The 19313-nt window shown below is 38.5% G+C and overlaps 1 protein-coding gene across 8 annotated transcripts in view; it reads right to left on the reverse strand.

Moving 5' to 3' along the window:
- Positions 1–4801: 4801 nt before the first annotated feature.
- Positions 4802–19313, reverse strand: part of tead3a (TEA domain family member 3 a) — a 53331-nt gene continuing 38819 nt past the window's right edge. For 3 of the 8 annotated variants that reach the window (XM_048177859.1, XM_048177863.1, XM_048177862.1), the window contains 7 exons: positions 16096–16224; positions 15964–16007; positions 15607–15880; positions 13512–13685; positions 13069–13212; positions 12792–12944; positions 4802–5682 (listed from right to left, as the gene is read on the reverse strand). In XM_048177859.1, the coding sequence (XP_048033816.1) occupies positions 5569–5682; positions 12792–12944; positions 13069–13212; positions 13512–13685; positions 15607–15880; positions 15964–16007; positions 16096–16224 (1032 nt within the window). In that variant the 3' untranslated portion in view covers positions 4802–5568. Of the gene's footprint in view, positions 5683–12791; positions 12945–13068; positions 13213–13511; positions 13686–15606; positions 15881–15963; positions 16008–16095; positions 16225–18470; positions 18483–19313 lie in introns of all 8 variants that reach the window. The other 5 variants (XM_048177861.1, XM_048177864.1, XM_048177857.1 and 2 more) reach the window with 3 other exon arrangements.

Raw genomic sequence — 19313 nt, forward strand, 5'->3', positions numbered from 1 at the left:
GGAATCCTTTTATTTGTAATATTTAAAAATGTCTGAGTGCTGCTGCGCGTCCCTGTGTGTGTAATATTACTAATGCGCCCTTTAAAGGTGCTAAAGAGGATGTTTTGTTTTATACATTTTTGCAATATTACTTGAAACTGTCTTTACTAACTGATAAAAGACTATTTATTAGGTGCACTGAAAGGAATAATATTAATATACATCATCTGTGCACGAGGTAGGGCCTTAAAAACATCAGCCAATCGTTTACGCGATCATCGCGTAAACGATTGGCCCTCTGGCTTGTCTATCACTGCCATGACGTTCCTTGTGAGAGACGTGCGCGGATTGGCCCTCTGGCTTGTCAATCACTGCCATGACAATCCATGTGAGACACGCGCGGCTGCGCGCTCCAGTAACTTTCCACACTCCACAGGCGCTGATTGCAATGTTTTTGTCAGGAGACAGGAGTAACAACTGCAGATTATGAGTCACCTGCGGTGAGTCCGACATAATGAATCCACGGCTTTAAGTCGCGCACACACTTAACGATTGTAAGGCCGATTATGAATGTAAATTGATACTTATGACTGATCACGCTCAAACGCGTCCAGTCAGAGCCAGTTGCTTTCAGTCTGCGATTACAGTCGGTGTTCAAATTCCATTTGAAAGTATATAAATCTGCTTCAGGAGCAGGAAACAATCGCTGTATGTTGAGCATAGTCAGAATGTTTTAGCTAGTCGTTAAATGTGTGCCCGGCTTAATAACACAGCGAATGCCGGTGGTAAACACTCGTGTTCCGATACTCGTGCACGAGTTTTGGGAGGCGTTCCCTCTAAATGAGCTGTGAAGGAGGGGGGTTGTTCTTACCCATGCGCTCATTTCAAAAACTCAGTCGACAAAAAGAACCTCTTTAGCACCTTTAAATCACAAAAAAGAAAAAAATATTGCGTCATTGACTTTAGACCAGGTTTTTGTTGGTCAATGGCACAGTTGTTTTCAATTGCCTCAAAATAGCAATACGCCAACAATGCGCCTGAACACACCTACCAGCACGCTCATGGGCGAACAGATGGGCACAAGCGCATTTGCTATTTAAACAACGTGGCGCTGGACTTGAAAATGATAACTGTGCCAGGATGAAACTAGCAAAAAGCGCCTGGTGCCGCATTGCACAGAGTGTATGATAGGGCCCCTATGGGTTATTCCGTGTCAAATCAACCACGTTTTGAAAACTTCCCTGGCTCAAATTTTTTGATTCAAAACTTTAAGATTTTTTTTTTCTGTTGAAAGACCAATAGGCCAATAAATAGTGATGAAAGCCAAAATGTTAAATGTAATGGATGTATATTTACTAAGTAATCCACTATAGGATTACTTTTTGTTGAGTATCATATTTATTCATCTGCCTTTTATGGCATATATATGCAGTTCATTGCAACTCAATGATAATTGAGAGATGGACAAATAAATGTTCCCCAAAGGCCTGCTGTGTCATATCTGACATTTAAATCAACATGAACAAAAGTAAAAACAACTTTTCATTTTTAATATTAAAAAATGGTGTATAAATAATCAAGTAAACATAAGTTGCTTCAGTACAGTTAATGTTTATCTTGCATTTACTTTATAAAAATCATTAAAGATTTCTGAGCAGTAGGTTTTTCAGCAAAGTTTGGTCATAGTGTCCGTATGAAATATCATACAGTAGGCTAATATATTCATAAATAGGCATTATACTTATTGCTCAACAGAATATTAAAAAGAATGTTTAGTTTAAGTTTTGAGAGAATAAATGTTTAAAAAAATCTGGCTATAATGAATGCCAAACAAGCATTCTTTTTTTCAATGAATTTATACCCCCAAGCTGGTTACTTATCCTGGGAGATACAAACATTTACAGATGTAAATATGTTACAAGCTAATGCTTACCAACTTTTTAAACATATAAGTCCCCACCAAATATTGTAAATATGTGAAATATATCAACTTTTATCTGAAGGTGAGTAGATTTCCCACTACATGGTCGTGTTGCCCGTGAGCTAATCAAAGAATATAGGAACAGTCACCAGATCTAAATATTCACAACAAACACCCTTTCAACATGAAACCAAGAAATGAGATCTATCTACACTTTCACTATCTCTCCCCTCTTGAATGTTTGTATACGCCGTCCATTGATTCAGTGATTTGAATAATACAAAAAATCATATTTTTTATTTGAATAAAACCCGGTAATTTAGATGTTAGAATTTTTTTTTCTCCCAATGTTCTTTAATATCATTAAAACATGCAGTTAAATGTGACCTCATTAAGAGTAGTGTAATTATAAAACAGTATTTATTATCCTAATGATATCATTACATTATAGTGTAAAATGTGCTCTTTTTTTTGGGATTTACTGTAACAACAACAATAGCAACTTGGAGATTTTAACTTCCAGGGCTCCAATGTCACTTTAATGGGCAAATACATGAAACACTGTTACAACCCTTATTTAATATTAACCAGAACATGATATTGGAACAAAGCAAAAAAAAAAAAAAAAAAAAAAAAAAATGAAGATGAAGATGGAAAAAAAAAAAAAAAAATAGACATAAAAACTTTTCCTGTTGCATTCTTAAAATATACATAAAACAATTTGTAGAATTTCAAAATTAATTTCTATTTCTCTCTCTCTCTCTCGCTCACACACACACACACACACACACACACACACACACACACACATATATGCAGCGAAGTACACAAAAACACACACTCTCACACAAAAGTATGATTTTTCTTTTAAAATGTCGTTTTAAAAAGTCCTGAAGCACACAGTAAGGCAAGACTGGGTTTTGTGGCAGATGCTGTTCACATTTGATTCTTTGGTTAAGATATTACAGATTAGTCTTCAATGTACAACTAAATAAACAGTCCTCTTTATGCAACATGTGCTCTTCATAATGCATTGAACAAATGTATATAAATGTACCAAAATATGATGCCATAAATAATCAGATGATTGTCACTGATTACGTCTGACACAGTGTCAAGGCGCTCATCTTTAAAACCGTGTGTACTAACCACTGAAGGCGATTGTGGGTTAAAATAATAATCGATAAACCATCATCACCAAGATGGATGCCATGTGTGGATCATAAACAATAAAAAGAGTAATGAATCCACATACTGTATATACTAACATTCCAAACCTAGAGTGTTTCTACATTAATGAAAGAACCTGAGAACACATGGATCGGAATAGCCCGGATCTTATTGCACATTTTGATATGGAATTAAAGGTTAATTTCACTTTGTGCTGTTTATCCTCTTTTGACCAATGACATGCCTTTTCACACTCAAAAAAAAAAAAAAAAACTGAAATATTACAATTTTACATTAAAATACAATGTTTTCGTTAGGAAAATACTTAAGCACCCAGTTAAGTGTAATTGCTTTGGCGATGATGTGATTAGCATAAAGTTCTTAGATTAGAAACGATGAGAAATTAAAAACACGTGTTACATGCTGAGATTTGTGTTGTCTCGCTGTAACCCCATTATAAAATAGCGAATTTGCCCTCTTTTGTTTTGGACTATGTAACCTGAACTTTCCTGCTTACTCGCCAGTATGGCGAAAGTAGACACAAAAGTGATAAGGCACTCAAAATGAGGGCAATCGAGTAAAACCATGCATTACGTACTGTCTTTCACAATAATCATTATGGCTAAATGGTTTTATATGGAAGTTTGTTTCAACCAGGGGAGAAAAAAAGAGTAACTGCAACTTATCACACAATTCAGACTTTTTCCTTTGCAATTGTAAGTTATATCTAAAAATTCTGATTTTTTTTTTTTTTCACAATTGTGAGTTTATATCTCACAATTTAGACTTTTCCACTTTTTTATTGCAATTGTGAGTTTGTATTTTGCTATTCAGACTTTTTCCTTGCAATTGTGTTATATCTCACAATTGTGATTTTTTTTTTCCTCACAAAAGTGAGTCTATATCTTATAATGCTGACTTTTTTCTCACAATCATGTTTTTCACAATTCAGACTTTTTCTCATAATTGTGAATTATCACAATTCTATTTTTTTCTTGCAATTGCGAGTTTATATGCTGCAATTCAGATTTTTCTCACAGATGTGAGTTTATATATCACAATTCAGACTTTTCCACTTTTTTCTCGCAATTGCGAGTTTATATTGCACAGTTCCAGATTTTTTTCTCGCAATTGCAAATTTAATATTGCGCAATTCTGACTTTTTCCTCACAATTGCAAGTTTTTATTGCGCAATTCTGACTTTTTTCTCACAATTGTTATATCTCAAAAATCTGACTTTTTTCTTGCAATTGCGACTTGCAATTTCACAATTCAGACTTTTCTTCTCACAATTGTGAATTTATATTCTGCACTTCTTTTCCTCGCAATTATATCACAGATTCAGATTTTTTTCAATCATGTTTTGATCACAATTCTGACTTTTCTTCTAATTGTGAGGTTTTATCACAATTCTAATGTTTTTTCCTCATGATTGTGAGTTTATATGCCAATATTTAGACTTTTTTCTTACAAATGTGAGTTTATATCTCACAATTCATATTTTTCCACTTTTTTCTCGCAATTGTAAGATTTTATCACAATTCTGACTTTTTTTCCTCGCAATTAGGAGTTTATATTACGCAATTCAGACTTTTCCTCTTCAAATCTCACAATTCTAATTTTTTCTCTGGGAATTGCGAGTTTTTATCACAATTCTGACTTTTTTTTCTCAGAATTGTGAGATGTAAATTGGGAGAAAAAAAGTAAAAAAAAAAAAAAAAAAAATTTTGCAATTATCTTTTTTTTATTTATTTTTTATTCCGTGGCAGAAACAAGCTTTCCATTTATTAAACCAAAACTTTGCAGTAAAAATACTCCAAACGCACTTTGCATATCCATGTAACACCAGGAGGTAGAAATAACTCACACATTTGCACTTTCCAAAACAGAAAATCAAGCCAAATCGAGAGCTAAACTTGCAAAAGTGTGTGACATTCATGTAACTTGCACTTTCCATCACAACAAACATTCAGTGTCTTTTCCTATACAAAACTGTTTTTATTTACAAGACTTTCGCATCCTTCTGAGCACAATCTGAACCCCGATCAAAGGTCAGAGGTAGCAGGCTTCTGTGTCTGAACCAAAGATTGTGATAAAAGGACAGTCAGAACAAACATATGCTATCACAAAGTTCCTGATTAGAGAAAGACTTGTATCAACCAGCATTCCTTTCCTATTCAATACGATCGCTTTTAAAAAGACCTTTGTGCCTTCAGAGTCTAGTACCATAAACATGACAAGGGTCATAATCAGAATTAACCCACCACAGTTTTTCAAGACCTCTCCTCTCACAAAACAGTAAGCAAGAAATAGAATTATCCCTGAAAGTACATTTCCTTTCCATTTTAAGGAACACGACTAAATATACAACACAACCTAGTGCAGAGGATCCCAGTTTGTGTTTTGTCCATGATTATTTCAGGTTTGTCTTAATTTCCTCTTTTTGTTCGTACGCATTCGATGACCAGCGTCTGGAGGTGTTTGGGCACAGCGGTCATTCAGTCCTTGACGAGTCTGTAAACGTGATACTGTGCTCCGTGGTCACTTGTAGACACCTCAAACACAAACGCAATGCAAAGCAAAGTCTCTTGTGTGTCTCTGTTTGTGACAACCTGAGGAAGAAAAAAACATTTTAGGGAAAAGTGTAATAGAAAACTATACAGTCAGACTAACTCTAATGAAAGCATGATATACGCTTGGAAATACATTTTATTTTGACTATATTACAACCATAATGATGACTTTCATGACTTTCAAAAAATATATCTCTGATTGTGTTCGTCTGAAAGAAGACAGTCATATACACCAAGGATGGCTTGAAGGTGAGTAAATCATGGGATAATTTTCATTTTTGGGTGGACCTACCCCTTTAAGGGTTACACAAATGTCTTAAGGTTATGTATGGTAACTCCAGTTCCCTGAGGAGGGAATGACACGCTGCGTCAGTTGCTAACACTATGGGGACGTGTCCCGTGGAACCACGGTGTCTGAAAGCACATGTGAAATCTATTGGCCAACAGAAGACCGACGTTCGTCACATAGAGCCCCTAAGCGTATAAAAGAGTGCCTGCATTACAAGACATCAGATTTGAATTGTCTTGAAGGAAGATGCGCAGACATACCAGAAGCATGGCAACATGATGCAGCATTTTCGTTCCCTTCTCAGGGGGACAGGGGTTACATACAGAACCCTAAGGCTGTGTTCACACTGTCAGTCCAAATCTTATTATGTGTATCCTACTGGAATCTGATCTAAATTATTGACTGTCCACACTGTGAATCACAACTGTTCAGATCTGATTTGTGTGTCCCCTGGTGCTCTTTCATTTTCTGGAATATCTGCATTGGTTTCTATGGCAATGATGTGGCATTGTACCCATATGCCAAAAACAACAACAACAACAGCAGCAACATGGAGGGGTTTGCAATACAGATGTTGTCTTCTTTACAACATGACAATATGTAGCCACCACGCTGGACTACTACATCTTCTGAGGCAAGCAGCAAAATCATAGGAGGCTGGACTGAGCAGCTTGTATTCCATGCTGCCGTGTCCACTGGCCTCAAAACATGTCTCCATTATATTGTCATTTTCTGCTCGACTGGCGCTTTAAAACAACCACCTTGTTTTTGCAGCAACTTTCAGCATGTTTCCTATAACGTCTGATATGTTTACATTTTACGTGGCATGAGAGAGTGACAGAAACCTTGAGAAATCCGATTAGAGATGTCAGACTGAAATGGATTCGCATTTCATGTGAATTTTTGCTGTTCACACTTGCTAAATATGATAGGATTCCAATCAGATTTGGACTGACAGTCTGAACCAGGCTTAAAATGTTCCCTTTCAAGGGTATTCAACACTGTGTGAGTTGCTGATGCTATGGGGATGTTAATATCCACTACACCATGCTGACCAATGCCTTCCTGTGAAGGGCAGCAAGCACAATCTTCTCAGGCTAAAGCACTGAAGGACTCGATGGGCCTCGACCTTGAGTAACCTAAATGCGTCAGCAACCAAATAGGACACATCCTGTGACACCACAGCCTTGCTCCCTAGAATGCTCAGTGTTATAGGCGCAAGGAAAAACCTGAATCTTCCATGCTCAACCATTTCTGAGACAGGGACTGTTGCATTAGACCAATCTGAGCCACAGCTACTGGACAGCCCATAGCCACCATGAGCAGAGCTAACAGGATTATAGACATGGCCTCAGCTAAGTTCATAACACTACATCAAGCAGCCAAACCAGACAATAGATACAATATGGAGTTGCTCACAGCAACTCTACATATAATCCTACCAGACCTAAACACAAGTCTAAGGGAGCAGGGTACTGAAGGGAGCATGCGAAGGAAGAGTTCCTCAGTTTCCAAAAATAACCAGACTAATGAGCTGGAGAGGCAACAGAGAATGGGTCGCTAACTGCTATAAAAACCATTCCACAAAGCCTAGCTCCGACCTTTGAGTAGCCTGGGGATGGGGATCACAAGGAGCACAATCCTGCTTCAATACCTACCCAATGATTATTTGGGGAGGATGACAAATGAGAGAGTGGAAGTCTCAGCTGTCAAGCTCTACTCATCTAAAAGGCAACCTAACCAAATGGAGCATATAATTGAGTATTCCGTCCTTAAGGACTAGAAGAAACCTCAGGTCAGAGCAGTGCTCTCACAACTGTCACCCTCAATTCTCCTGAAGGAGAAATAGCAATAAGGAGAAATAGTACTTTCGGGAGATCTGGCGAAAGAGCATTGAGAATGCAGCACCTACGGCAGCTCTACACCTTCATGCTTTCCATCGCTGATCATCAAAGAAGCGTGTCGACAAAGCTAGTACCTCCGTCGGCTGGAGGAAGCCACAGAGAAAGAGGGATGCCCAAGCCGATAACAACCATTTCTTTATCTGAAGTTCCCTATTACCGAAAGACTTTCACCACCGAACCCCTAGGGAAACACTCTACCTGTTAGTCATAACCGACATATTCTCATCAAACTACTGTACTACCTCCAGTGTAAACTGGAGGGGGCTACTGAGAGAGTGGGGTACCGTAGCACTTCTCTCAACTACTCTCTTCCAAGTGGTCCTCGACAGCTGATGGTTGCTCATTCCTACAGTTCTAGCAAGGAGGAGGAAACCTCTGGCCAAAGTGAACGGGTCGCATCATCTCATTGTGACCAACAGCTTCAGCAGCCCTCAGCAGACCTTACGTCAGAGGAGCATGCTGAACAACAGCATTACTCTGGACTAGAGGTCTTCTCAGGTCCTAAAATCTGTACCCGAATCGACTGGAGTCACTTCTTACCCGAACCTGACGTGCATAAATATTTTTTTAAAAAGAAAAACCCAACCCGAGACAGACCACAGCCTTGCTCCCTAGAAGGCTCAGTGTTATAGGCGCAAGGAAAAACCTGAATCTTCCATGCTCAACCATTTCTGAGACAGGGACTGTTACATTAGACCAATCTGAGCCACAGCTACTGGACAGCCCATAGCCACCATGAGCAGAGCTAACAGGGGGACTATAGACATGGCCTCAGCTAAGTTCATAACACTACATCAAGCAGCCAAACCAGACAATAGATGCAATATGGAGTTGCTCACAGCAACTCTACTTATAATCCTACCAGACCTAAACACAAGTCTAAGGGAGCAGGGTACTGAAGGGAGCATGCGAAGGAAGAGTTCCTCAGTTTCCAAAAATAACCAGACTAATGAGCTGGAGAGGCAACAGAGAATGGGTCGCTAACTGCTATAAAAACCATTCCACAAAGCCTAGCTCCGACCTTTGAGTAGCCTGGGGATGGGGATCACAAGGAGCACAATCCTGCTTCAATACCTACCCAATGATTATTTGGGGAGGATGACAAATGAGAGAGTGGAAGTCTCAGCTGTCAAGCTCTACTCATCTAAAAGGCAACCTAACCAAATGGAGAATATAATTGAGTATTCCGTCCTTAAGGACTAGAAGAAACCTCAGGTGAGAGCAGTGCTCTCACAACTGTCACCCTCAATTCTCCTGAAGGAGAAATAGCAATAAGGAGAAACAGTACTTTCGGGAGATCTGGCGAAAGAGCATTGAGAATGCAGCACCTACGGCAGCTCTACACCTTCATGCTTTCCAACGCTGATCATCAAAGAAGCGTGTCGACAAAGCAAGTACCTCCGTCAGCTGGAGGGAGCCACAGAGAAAGAGGGATGCCCAAGCCGATAACAACCATTTCTTTATCTGAAGTTCCCTATTACCGAAAGACTTTCACCACCGAACCCCTAGGCAAACACTCTACCTGTTAGTCATATCCGACGTATTCCCGTCAAACTACTGTACTACCTCCAGTGTAAACTGGAGGGGGCTACTGAGAGAGTGGGGTACCGTAGCACTTCTCTCAACTACTCTCTTCCAAGTGGTCCTCGACAGCTGATGGTTGCTCATTCCTACAGTTCTAGCAAGGAGGAGGAAACCTCTGGCCAAAGTGCTGTGTCATTTCATTACTCCTTGTGAACAGTTAGGAAACGCACCTCGTTCTGCCTAACAACCCCAGGGAGAGGGCCCTGATAAAATTGAACGGGTCGCATCATCTCATCGTGACCAACAGCTTCAGCAGCCCTCAGCAGACCTTATGTCAGAGGAGCATGCTGAACAACAGCATTACTCTGGACTAGAGGTCTTCTCAGGTCCTAAAATCTGTACCCGACCTGAATCGACTGGAGTCACTTCTTACCCGAACCTGACGTGCATAAATAATTTTTTAAAAAGAAAAACCTGACCAGAGACAGACACGATAAAAATAGACCCAAGACCGACCCGACGGCATTAAAAATCCCGGTGTCCTGCTGACTGATTTTCTGCACACAAAAAAGAAAAGCCCTGCATAAACACGCAGCGTAATGAAGAGAGTGGTTTTTCCTGATGGATCTCATAGCTATAAGATGGATTTCTATGTGCGAGGTTACAACACTTTTGTTCATTTTCTATGTGCGTTTCTCAAAAATGCACTTGACATGAACGCGCAAGTAAGTGCTGAAGTGCTGAAATGTCAATCACTCATCAATGTAACCTCATTACGTCCTATAACTTTTGGTGTAATGTTATTTACCTGACCATAAGATGATTAAAGTGAAATTGGGCAAAAATGTAACTGAGCAACTGAGTCTAAATGCGGGAGCAAAAGTGTATAATCCATTGCACGTATGAGTGCGGATTCAGAAAGAACTTAGAAAAAGTGAGATAACGTTGTCACAGAATTGTTTTAAATAATAAAATTTTGCTAAATGCCCGACATAGTTTAAAAGAATCAGGGTCTTCTCGGGTCCATTTGGAAAAAGCACATTTATTTTAAATTACCCGAGACCCAAGGCCACTAATACCGAACTCAATTGTGACCTTGGGTTTTTGGATCCAATTGGACCTGTGAAGACCTCTATTCTGGACCAGATAAGAATGAGGATCACCTCATCTCATCATTACCCCTTTTCCACCAAGGCAGTTTGAGTGCTGGTTCGGAGCCAAGCCTAGTTTCAAACAGTTCTTTGTCTTTCGACACACAAAGCACCAGCTCCAAACCAGGAAAAGTGGTTTTAAGTAGCACCAAAGCATTGCTGGGCTAGAAGTAAGAACTGCTTGCGTCAGGGGCTGGGGGCGGGGTTACCGTGACCAACAAAAAACTTGAGACCGCCATTTTTGAAATAGCAGCTAATCGAGCTAATAGCAGCTCGATTGTAATCTCTGTCTATATACAAATGGATACAGGTTCCAAAGCCATGAGCATCAACGTAGGAAACATTCGTGATTGTTAATAGAAGGCTTGTTCGAGATGCATCGGAGCAGCGCGGACCGATTCAGCGGGTGACATTGGTGTGCCGCAGGACCACGGGTGTGTTTGTAAAGCATACGACTCCTTGTGCTTTTGGATCGTTCTCACGGTGCTTTAATGTCATGCGTCGATCGCTTTGGGGGAGCCGATGCATCTCGAACAAGCCTGGTGTGTTTGTGTTTGGCGCTGAGTGCTAGCTTTGCTGTGAAATATGAGACGTATTTGTGATGTAAATCCTGGCTCTGTGCTGGCTCTCTAGCCCGTGGAAAGGCAAACCGGTTCTTAGAAGGCTCATCGGTTGAACCAACTCTGAACTGACACTAGCATTACCTGAACTTGTACCCGGTTCTCAGGGGGTCATGACTTCAAACTCTCACTTATCATTAGTCCATTCTCTGGACCTAAGCCCCAGAGGAGCATGCTGACAACAGCATTGCTCTGGACCAGATAAGATAGCAGATTGCATTATCTCATCATGACTTCACACTCTTACTCTGTGCCTAAGCCACCTACAAAAGCAGGATGTAAGCATTAAGCAGAGTCCTCCTAGAGAAGCGAGCAGACATAATCTGTGTCTGCCCTAAACTCCATACCCAGAAACCTAGAGAAGGTGAGGGTGATCCACCTCTTTAACTGCTCCATTAGAAAACTCCTGCAGGTCCATAAAGGCAGACCCCAACATCAGAGTAAGCTGGCAGGGGAGAAAGCCTAGAGTAAGAGAGAAATACGTTTCCTCCCTCTCCGGCAAATATTACTCCTACAACCCTCACAAACCCCCAGAGAGGGATATATCTCCTGAAAGCTGCTGACTGAGACTTCTCCTCCATAACTTCTCTATGACCGCATCACCGGCAGTCCGGAGAGGCCAGAGTGTGAGATCAGAACATCAAGAAGAAAGGTTTTCCTTTTTTTCCTCATTACGACTCCAGATGTTGTCTAACTCGTGTATTAAACCTCTAATCCAACTAACAAAACAAAACAAAGGTAATTAAATAAAAGATCTTCAGCGTTTCACATGCCCTACCTAGCTACACTAACTACCCGAACACAAAACATAAAGGGGGTTGGCCCTCACTCCTAACCTGGAGAATCTAATACAAAAAGAAAACTCTACGTGCTGCACAACGTATATCGCGTTATGTCTTACCTGTCCACTGAACGGCCGAGCACTGGCCGTTGTAATGCAGAGGAGGCAGATTCCTTTTTTTAACATAAGGCCTCAACCCTACCCACCTGTGATCCCACAATCAAAGCCACCGTGCAACTTCAGCAGACACGGGGCCTGGACCGGGAGGTGCAGACACTTGACTCTCATCCCTCAGGAAAAGAGTCAGAGATCCCTCACCACGTCCATCATCCCTCAAGAGAGAGAATCAGAACAGAGCTTTATACTGCAAATGCATTGCTGAGACCATCCAACTCCCTCGAAAGCCAAATGTGCTCCAATCAGACACTCAATTTTTGTTGCTTATTTTTGTCTTACCCTGATTCATTATGGTAAGCCCGTTATAAGTGTTTATATTTTAGACCAAGTGGGATAGGAGTGGCATAGGAGTGGCATAGGTTAGTTGTCACAATGAGCGAGAAAGGTTGACATGGAGCAGCTAAATCTCCAACATCCAGGGAATCACCTGTTTTAAACAAACACCAGACAGAGGAGAGTCTGCTGGCAAAAAGAGAACGTGACAGAGATCGTAATAAAACAAGAATCAACATTGGCTTGGGGTAAAGCCATAGTGAATGTTTTATGAGCAGCAGGATAATCATATTCATCCACACAGTCGCACAGAGCCGAAGCACAACTAAAACAATGTTCATCTGCAAAATGCAAGCAGTTTTGTTTTTTAACCACTAGAGGAAATCTGTACCTTTAAATTCTTTTTAAAATGTTTTCACATTTGCTTACCTGCAGTATAGTGAAGTTCTCCAGGACACTGTTCATCATATATTTCTCTGGCAGGTGCTTGAGTTTATGGATGAAGTTGATCATGTATTCACACATGGGTGAGCGATGGATCCGATAAACGTACCTCCCGCCCTCCACACGAGCATACTCTGTCTAGGGGTCAAAAAGTCAAACTATCGATGCTGATTTTTCTTTGAAACCACTATTGTCAGTACTGACCATCTACAGTATATGACAAAACCACGGCTGCCTAATTATGAATAAATGGTGAACTCACCTCAACTTTCTCTACCACCTGCTTCCCAAAAGAACAGACTTTAGTGGACACAGTAATGGTCATGTTTTCAGCGCTGCTGTACTGACTGCTGACCCCATAGAACGAGCCTGCGCCATCCTGAACGTTACTACTGTTCAGATCAGCCTGAAACAGATTACATAAAAAATCAGTTATTTTATTATCTCAGCTATACAGAGAGATGAATGTGTGACATAGACCAGTTGCATGTCATTTACAAGTGACCCTGAACAGTAGTTTAGGTTTGTTTGATAGTTTTTGGAACTAAATTCTGCAGGACAATAGATCTGTTGGGACTGATGTAAACATACTGATATATGGGTTAATATTTAAAATTATAAGTTACAAACGCATAACATACTGTACACTTTTCAGTATTTTCAATATTGTCAATTTTGAAAGTACGGATTAACAGAAAATCTCACCCAGAACTTGACTAGAAAGAAGGCGTTCTGAGGGCCTTTCTCATACAGCTCCTTCAGCCCTCCCTTCTTCTCTGGAAACTTGTCGTAGATCTGACGGATGTCCACGGCCTCCAGGAGAGGGTCTGTGTATGAGGGGTTTGTCTGGGCGATGTGGACAAACAGGTGCTTGCTGTACTGTGGATTAACAGGTGAAGAAGAATCATTTAATGCGCTTTGAAACAAACGTATGGAACATCGCCATTCCTCAAACACATTATGTATGTTTTAGTCTTTTGTAAGGGCCGGTTCACACAGAATGCGTTTTTGCTGTTAGACGCAGGGCAGTGGAATGGAAAAAAGCACAAGGTCTAAGGCATTTTTTAAGAATTGAACTTCTTTTAACTGGAGCGGTGCATTTTTTAGAACTTCATGTCATGCGCGAGATGCTGCAAAAGACTTGAGTGCGATTGTTAAAGACGTCCGTCTAGCGTGTTTTCATTGAAAAACAATGGAAAAGCAGTGCAGTGGGATGAAAAATCACGTTCAGTGTGAACGGCCCCTAACGGTGTTATTGAAAATTATTGAAATTAAATAAAATATAAATATAAGATACAAAAACCTAACACTTATGTTGTGTTCGGGTCATTTTGACCCGGAGAGGATTTTCCCGTACCCGAAAATGCTAGTTAATGTTATTGCATTGGACTAAAATTCACTGACTTTACTCACCCAGTGTCTATCAACTTTCCAAAATACTTTTTGTAATTTTTAACACTTATGATGTTCCCAGATAAAAATGACCGGAAATTGCTTATAAATCTCTCATTATGCTACATCATCACCAAATATTGGATTCAATCTTTTTGTCAACTTGTTTTCTTTTGATTAGGACAGGTTTTATATTTCTTTTTAGAACTGATCGATCATAGGCCTTATTTATCTGAGCTTACATGCCTCCGTTTTTGAGTGAAAAAAACATTATTTGTGGATAATTTTGTACATATTATATAAAATATGAAAGAAACTGCACTGTTTATCACACTAGTGTGCTTTAATGTGAAGGAAATTAGTTTTGAAATGCTTTTATTTTGTACAAAATGGCACAAAGTCACACTTGTGGTGTTCTCAAAAATTACTAGCCTACAAAAATAATAGCTCATAAATCTCGTTATGCTATTTTATCACCAAATATTGGATTAAATCTTTTTGCCAACTTCTTTTCTTTAAATTAGGACAGATTTTGTATTTATATTTTAAACTGATTGATCATAAAAAAAAAAAAAAAAAATCAAAATGACAAAAGCAAAAAAATATACTAAAACAAATTAAAATTAAACTTAAAATATTTTTTTAAAAATCAAAATATTAATAAATACTATAATAGTACACTGTAAAAAATGATTGTAATTTACTGTAAGTTCCCTGACTATATACGGAGAAAAACTGCAATAGATTTTCAACCTTAAATTTTGTGTAATTCTACAATAAAATACTGTTAAATAAAGCAATATGCCCCAAGAAGCCATGGTTTACAGTAAATTTATAACAGCTAAGGGGCGGTGTTATTCACAACGCGGAGTGTCTAAAACCCCCTTAGCTGTTATAAATTCACTGTAAACCATGGCTTCACGAGGTTTGTCGCTTTTATAAAACAGTTATTCTATATATACAAATATTTAAGCAAATATATGTATATATCGATGCAACTTTCATGAAGTAAAAAATAGTTTCTGACCGTGAACAGCAACAGAATGTGTCATCTCATGGAGATCAACTAAAAACAGACTAAGAAAAGTCATGGTGGCAAAGACTGTTTGACTGAGTCAATCAGACTTTTATTTTGAAAGGACTGATACTGTTGTGAACACTAGCGCTGTCAGTGTCAGGGCACAGAAAATCCCTTAACTATAAAAAGGACAAGATATCGTCAAATTATCTTATATAATTTACAATGAAAAGCTTCCCAGAGATTCCTTATGCGACACTTCACATTTGATGGTTTTTAATTTTAATAATTATGTTCCCATTTGGAATTTTTGCTGTGTCTTGGTATTGACGCTACATGGGAACGGCATATATTCTAATATCTAATATTCTTTGTAAAATGCTCACTCACAGTGTCAGGGTCTCTCTGGACCTCCATGAAGGCAGAGTACTCCAGCATGCGGAGTTTACCGGAGGCGATGGTCCGGTCCTGCCACACAGGCATGGCAGTGGTGGTCGGGGGAAGGGGGGTGGGCAACTGCTCGTAACCTATTGAGAAACATGCTGGTTTAGGCCGCGGGGTCAGTCTGAGTTCAGATATAATCCCAGCTCTGCTCTTACTCGATATGGGCGGAGGCAGTGGAGGCTGAAGGCTGGAGTACGGACTCGGTGCAAAGGGCTTGATGCTAGAAAAACACAGAGAAAGATCAGAAAGTTCTCACAACAACACTGTGATTAGATCAGATGTCAGTCTCATAGAAATACTCACTCCTGAGATGGTCCAGGCTGTCCTGGGATGGGGCCAGGCCAAAACTAAACAACAAAACAGAGAACAATGGAAGTTTGTGGGTTAAGTTAGAGAATCGAGGGTGACTGACTGGTGCTTGGATTCTTAACTAACCCTGGCTGGAGGGGGGTAGGGATGCTGAGGAAGAGGAGGCAACTGACTCTTCATCACACTGGCAGAAACGATCTGAGCGGAGGACAGAGCAGCCATGTTCTGCAGGGCTTTGTCTTTGGAAGCCTGATCCTGAGAAAGATGCAACAAGGGCTCATTAGGAGCAGTTTACTGGGAAAAGGATTGAAAGAAACGTCATAATACCACTTCTAAGATGCATTTTACAATTGGAATTTCTTTAATAGTTATAAATTATTCTCAGACACAGCCACAAATATTACTAAAATTATTACTCTGTCTATTATATTATATTATATTATATTATATTATATTATATTATATTATATTATATTATATATATTATATTATATTATAGTAGCATTCTAACATATGACATATCTAGTAAATAATTTCTAACTAATCTGCATTCTGTAACAGTATTATAGTTATAGTTCTTAATGAAAGTTAATTTGAAATGTATTTGAAGACATTTTCAAGTTACAAAATGTATTATAATAATAATAATAATAATAATAATAATAATAATGTGTTTTAGTAATACTAAATATTAATAATAGCTTACTTTAGTATATGACAATATGCAATCTTTAGAAAAAAAAAAAAAATAGACTTCAAGGATATGTAAACTATCACTCAAAAGGTTTGGGGCCAGTAAGATTGTTTTTTTTTTTTAATTAATTAATACTTTTATTCAGCAAGGATGCATTAAATTGATCAAAAGTGAAAGTAAAGACTTTTATAATGTTGCAAAAGATTTCTATTTCATATAAATGTTGTTCTTTTGGACTTGTTTCCACAAAAATATTAAGCAGCACAACTGTTTTCAACACTGATAATAATAATAATAATAATAATAATAATAAATATCTCGAGCAGCAAATCATCATTAGAATGATTTCTGAAGGATCATGTGACACTGAAAACTGGAGTAATGATGCTGAAAATTCAGGTTTGATTACATTTTAAAATATATTACAATAGAAAACTGTTATTTTAAAATGTAATAATATTTCACAATATTACTGTTTTTACTGTATTTTTTGGACTAAATAATGCAGCCTTGGTGAGCAAAAGAGACTTTTTTCAAAAATAAAAATACAAAAAATCTTCCCAACTTTAAACCTTTGAATTGTAATTTTAGTGCAAGATATAAATGGTTTAGACAAACATGCAAAAATCATGCTTCTAAGGGCACGTGTGATGCATGATATTGTGCTTGCATTTCGAATCCAGCCACCAAAACAAAATGCATTATTACATACGCAGAGCATTTGAACAGCTTAAACATTCAGTCAAGAAAAAGAAGACAAAGGAATAGACAGAATGAAGGAGACAGAAATCTGTCCCAACTAGGGAATAAAGTGATAAATAAACCAGATAAAGTGTTTTTACATCATCAAAGATGCCATGTAAACCATAAAACAGCATTTTCTTTTTCCCCCCATTTTCTTTTAAATATCTTTAAAGGGTTAATTTACTCAAAAATGAAAATTCTGTCATTAATTACTCACCCTCGTTCCACTCCCGTAAGACCTTTGTTCATCTTCGGAAATAGATATTTTTGATAAAATTCGATGGCTCAGTGAGGCCTCCAATTGCCAGCAAAATAATGAACACTTTCAATGCCCAGAAAGCTACTAAAGACATATTTAAAACAGTTCATGTGAATACAGTGGTTCAACCTTAATGTTATAAAGCGACGAGAATACTTTTTGTGGTGATTTCAAAACACTGCTTCATTAAACTTCGAAGCTTTATGAATCTTTTGTTTAGAATCAGTGGTTCAGGGTGAGCATCAAACTGCCAAAGTCACGTGATTTCATTAAATGAGGATTTGTTATGTCATAAGTGTTTCGAAATTTCAATGGTTCACCACTTGGGGTTGTGACTTTGCCAGTTTGATACACACTCTGAACCACTGATTCGAAACAAAAGATTCGTAAAGCTTCGAAGCTTCATGAAGATGAACAAAGGTCTTATGGGTGTGGAACAGCATGAGGGTGAGTAATTAATGACAGAATTTTCATTTTTGGGTGAACTAACCTTTTAAGAGTTAAGTCCATGTCTGAGTTTTATACACATTTTTACATAGAAGAGACTAACAAAAAATATCATTGATATAATAAAACCTCACAAGTAATGACACAAGTTTTCAGCAATTAAAAAACAAATATTTAAGCCAAAAATAAAATGGAAAACAGCAATAGTGGTTGCTAAATTCATCCAAACTGTGAGACGGGTGACATTGGCAGCCAAAGCACTGAACTGCACAAACTGAAGCTCAAATCAGTGAAAGCTGAGCATCTGCAGGTGATAAAGCTCTGCAGGCAAAGCAGACTACAAAACATTTCACTTACCAAGTTCATGGCCTAAAATTGAAAGGAAGAGAAACTGTTAAAAATCACTGCTGAGACAAATAGATCAGATGACACACTGATCAAATGACTCAGGTATGCCGAGAGGCCTGTGCTTTCTCTTCTGACACTGTATGTTCAGATACCGCAGAATAGTGCTCTTCAACTACTCCATTCATTGCCCTTTTCACCCACTGTTGGAACAAAGTGACTTCCTTAAAGAACAATCACAGTTCTCCATTTCACATCTTTAAGGAGGTCATGTGTTTACTTCCTATCTTACCAGACTCAGGCTGAAAAAAGCCAAATTATTTACCATGCAAAAAATCTGAATATGCTTTTGTGTGTGTGTGTGTATATATATATATATATATATATATATATATATATATATATATATATATATTCATTTATACAACAGTTCTTTCTGGTTCTCGAATCTGATTGGCTGAGAGCCATGCGATATTCCCCCAGTATCAGCACTGGAACCGTTTCACAGTTTGTATCACTCCACTTGCAGCGACTGTAATGGCGGTCGAGCAAATCTACCATATTTTTTATAAATACTACAGTTGTTATGTCACGAATTTAGTTTTAGTTTTAGGTGAGAATGTAGTTTTTTAGACCTCAAATATGTGACTCATATATAAACATAGTGCCGATTTTATAATTTGTTTTGACACTTTCACAAATGTGAGCTCCAGGCCATCAGCAGCCGTTCAGTGCTCATGTAACCGCAGAGAACAGCTTCATCTCAGTCAGTCATTCGAGTATTTGCCGCTGGCTCTTATGTAGATAGTGATTAAAGGGAAAAGTAAGTTTCATAACTTTATTTAGGCTATATTT

The sequence above is a fragment of the Megalobrama amblycephala genome, linkage group LG24 (genome assembly GCF_018812025.1).
Source record: "Megalobrama amblycephala isolate DHTTF-2021 linkage group LG24, ASM1881202v1, whole genome shotgun sequence".
Taxonomy (NCBI): Eukaryota; Metazoa; Chordata; class Actinopteri; order Cypriniformes; family Xenocyprididae; genus Megalobrama; species Megalobrama amblycephala.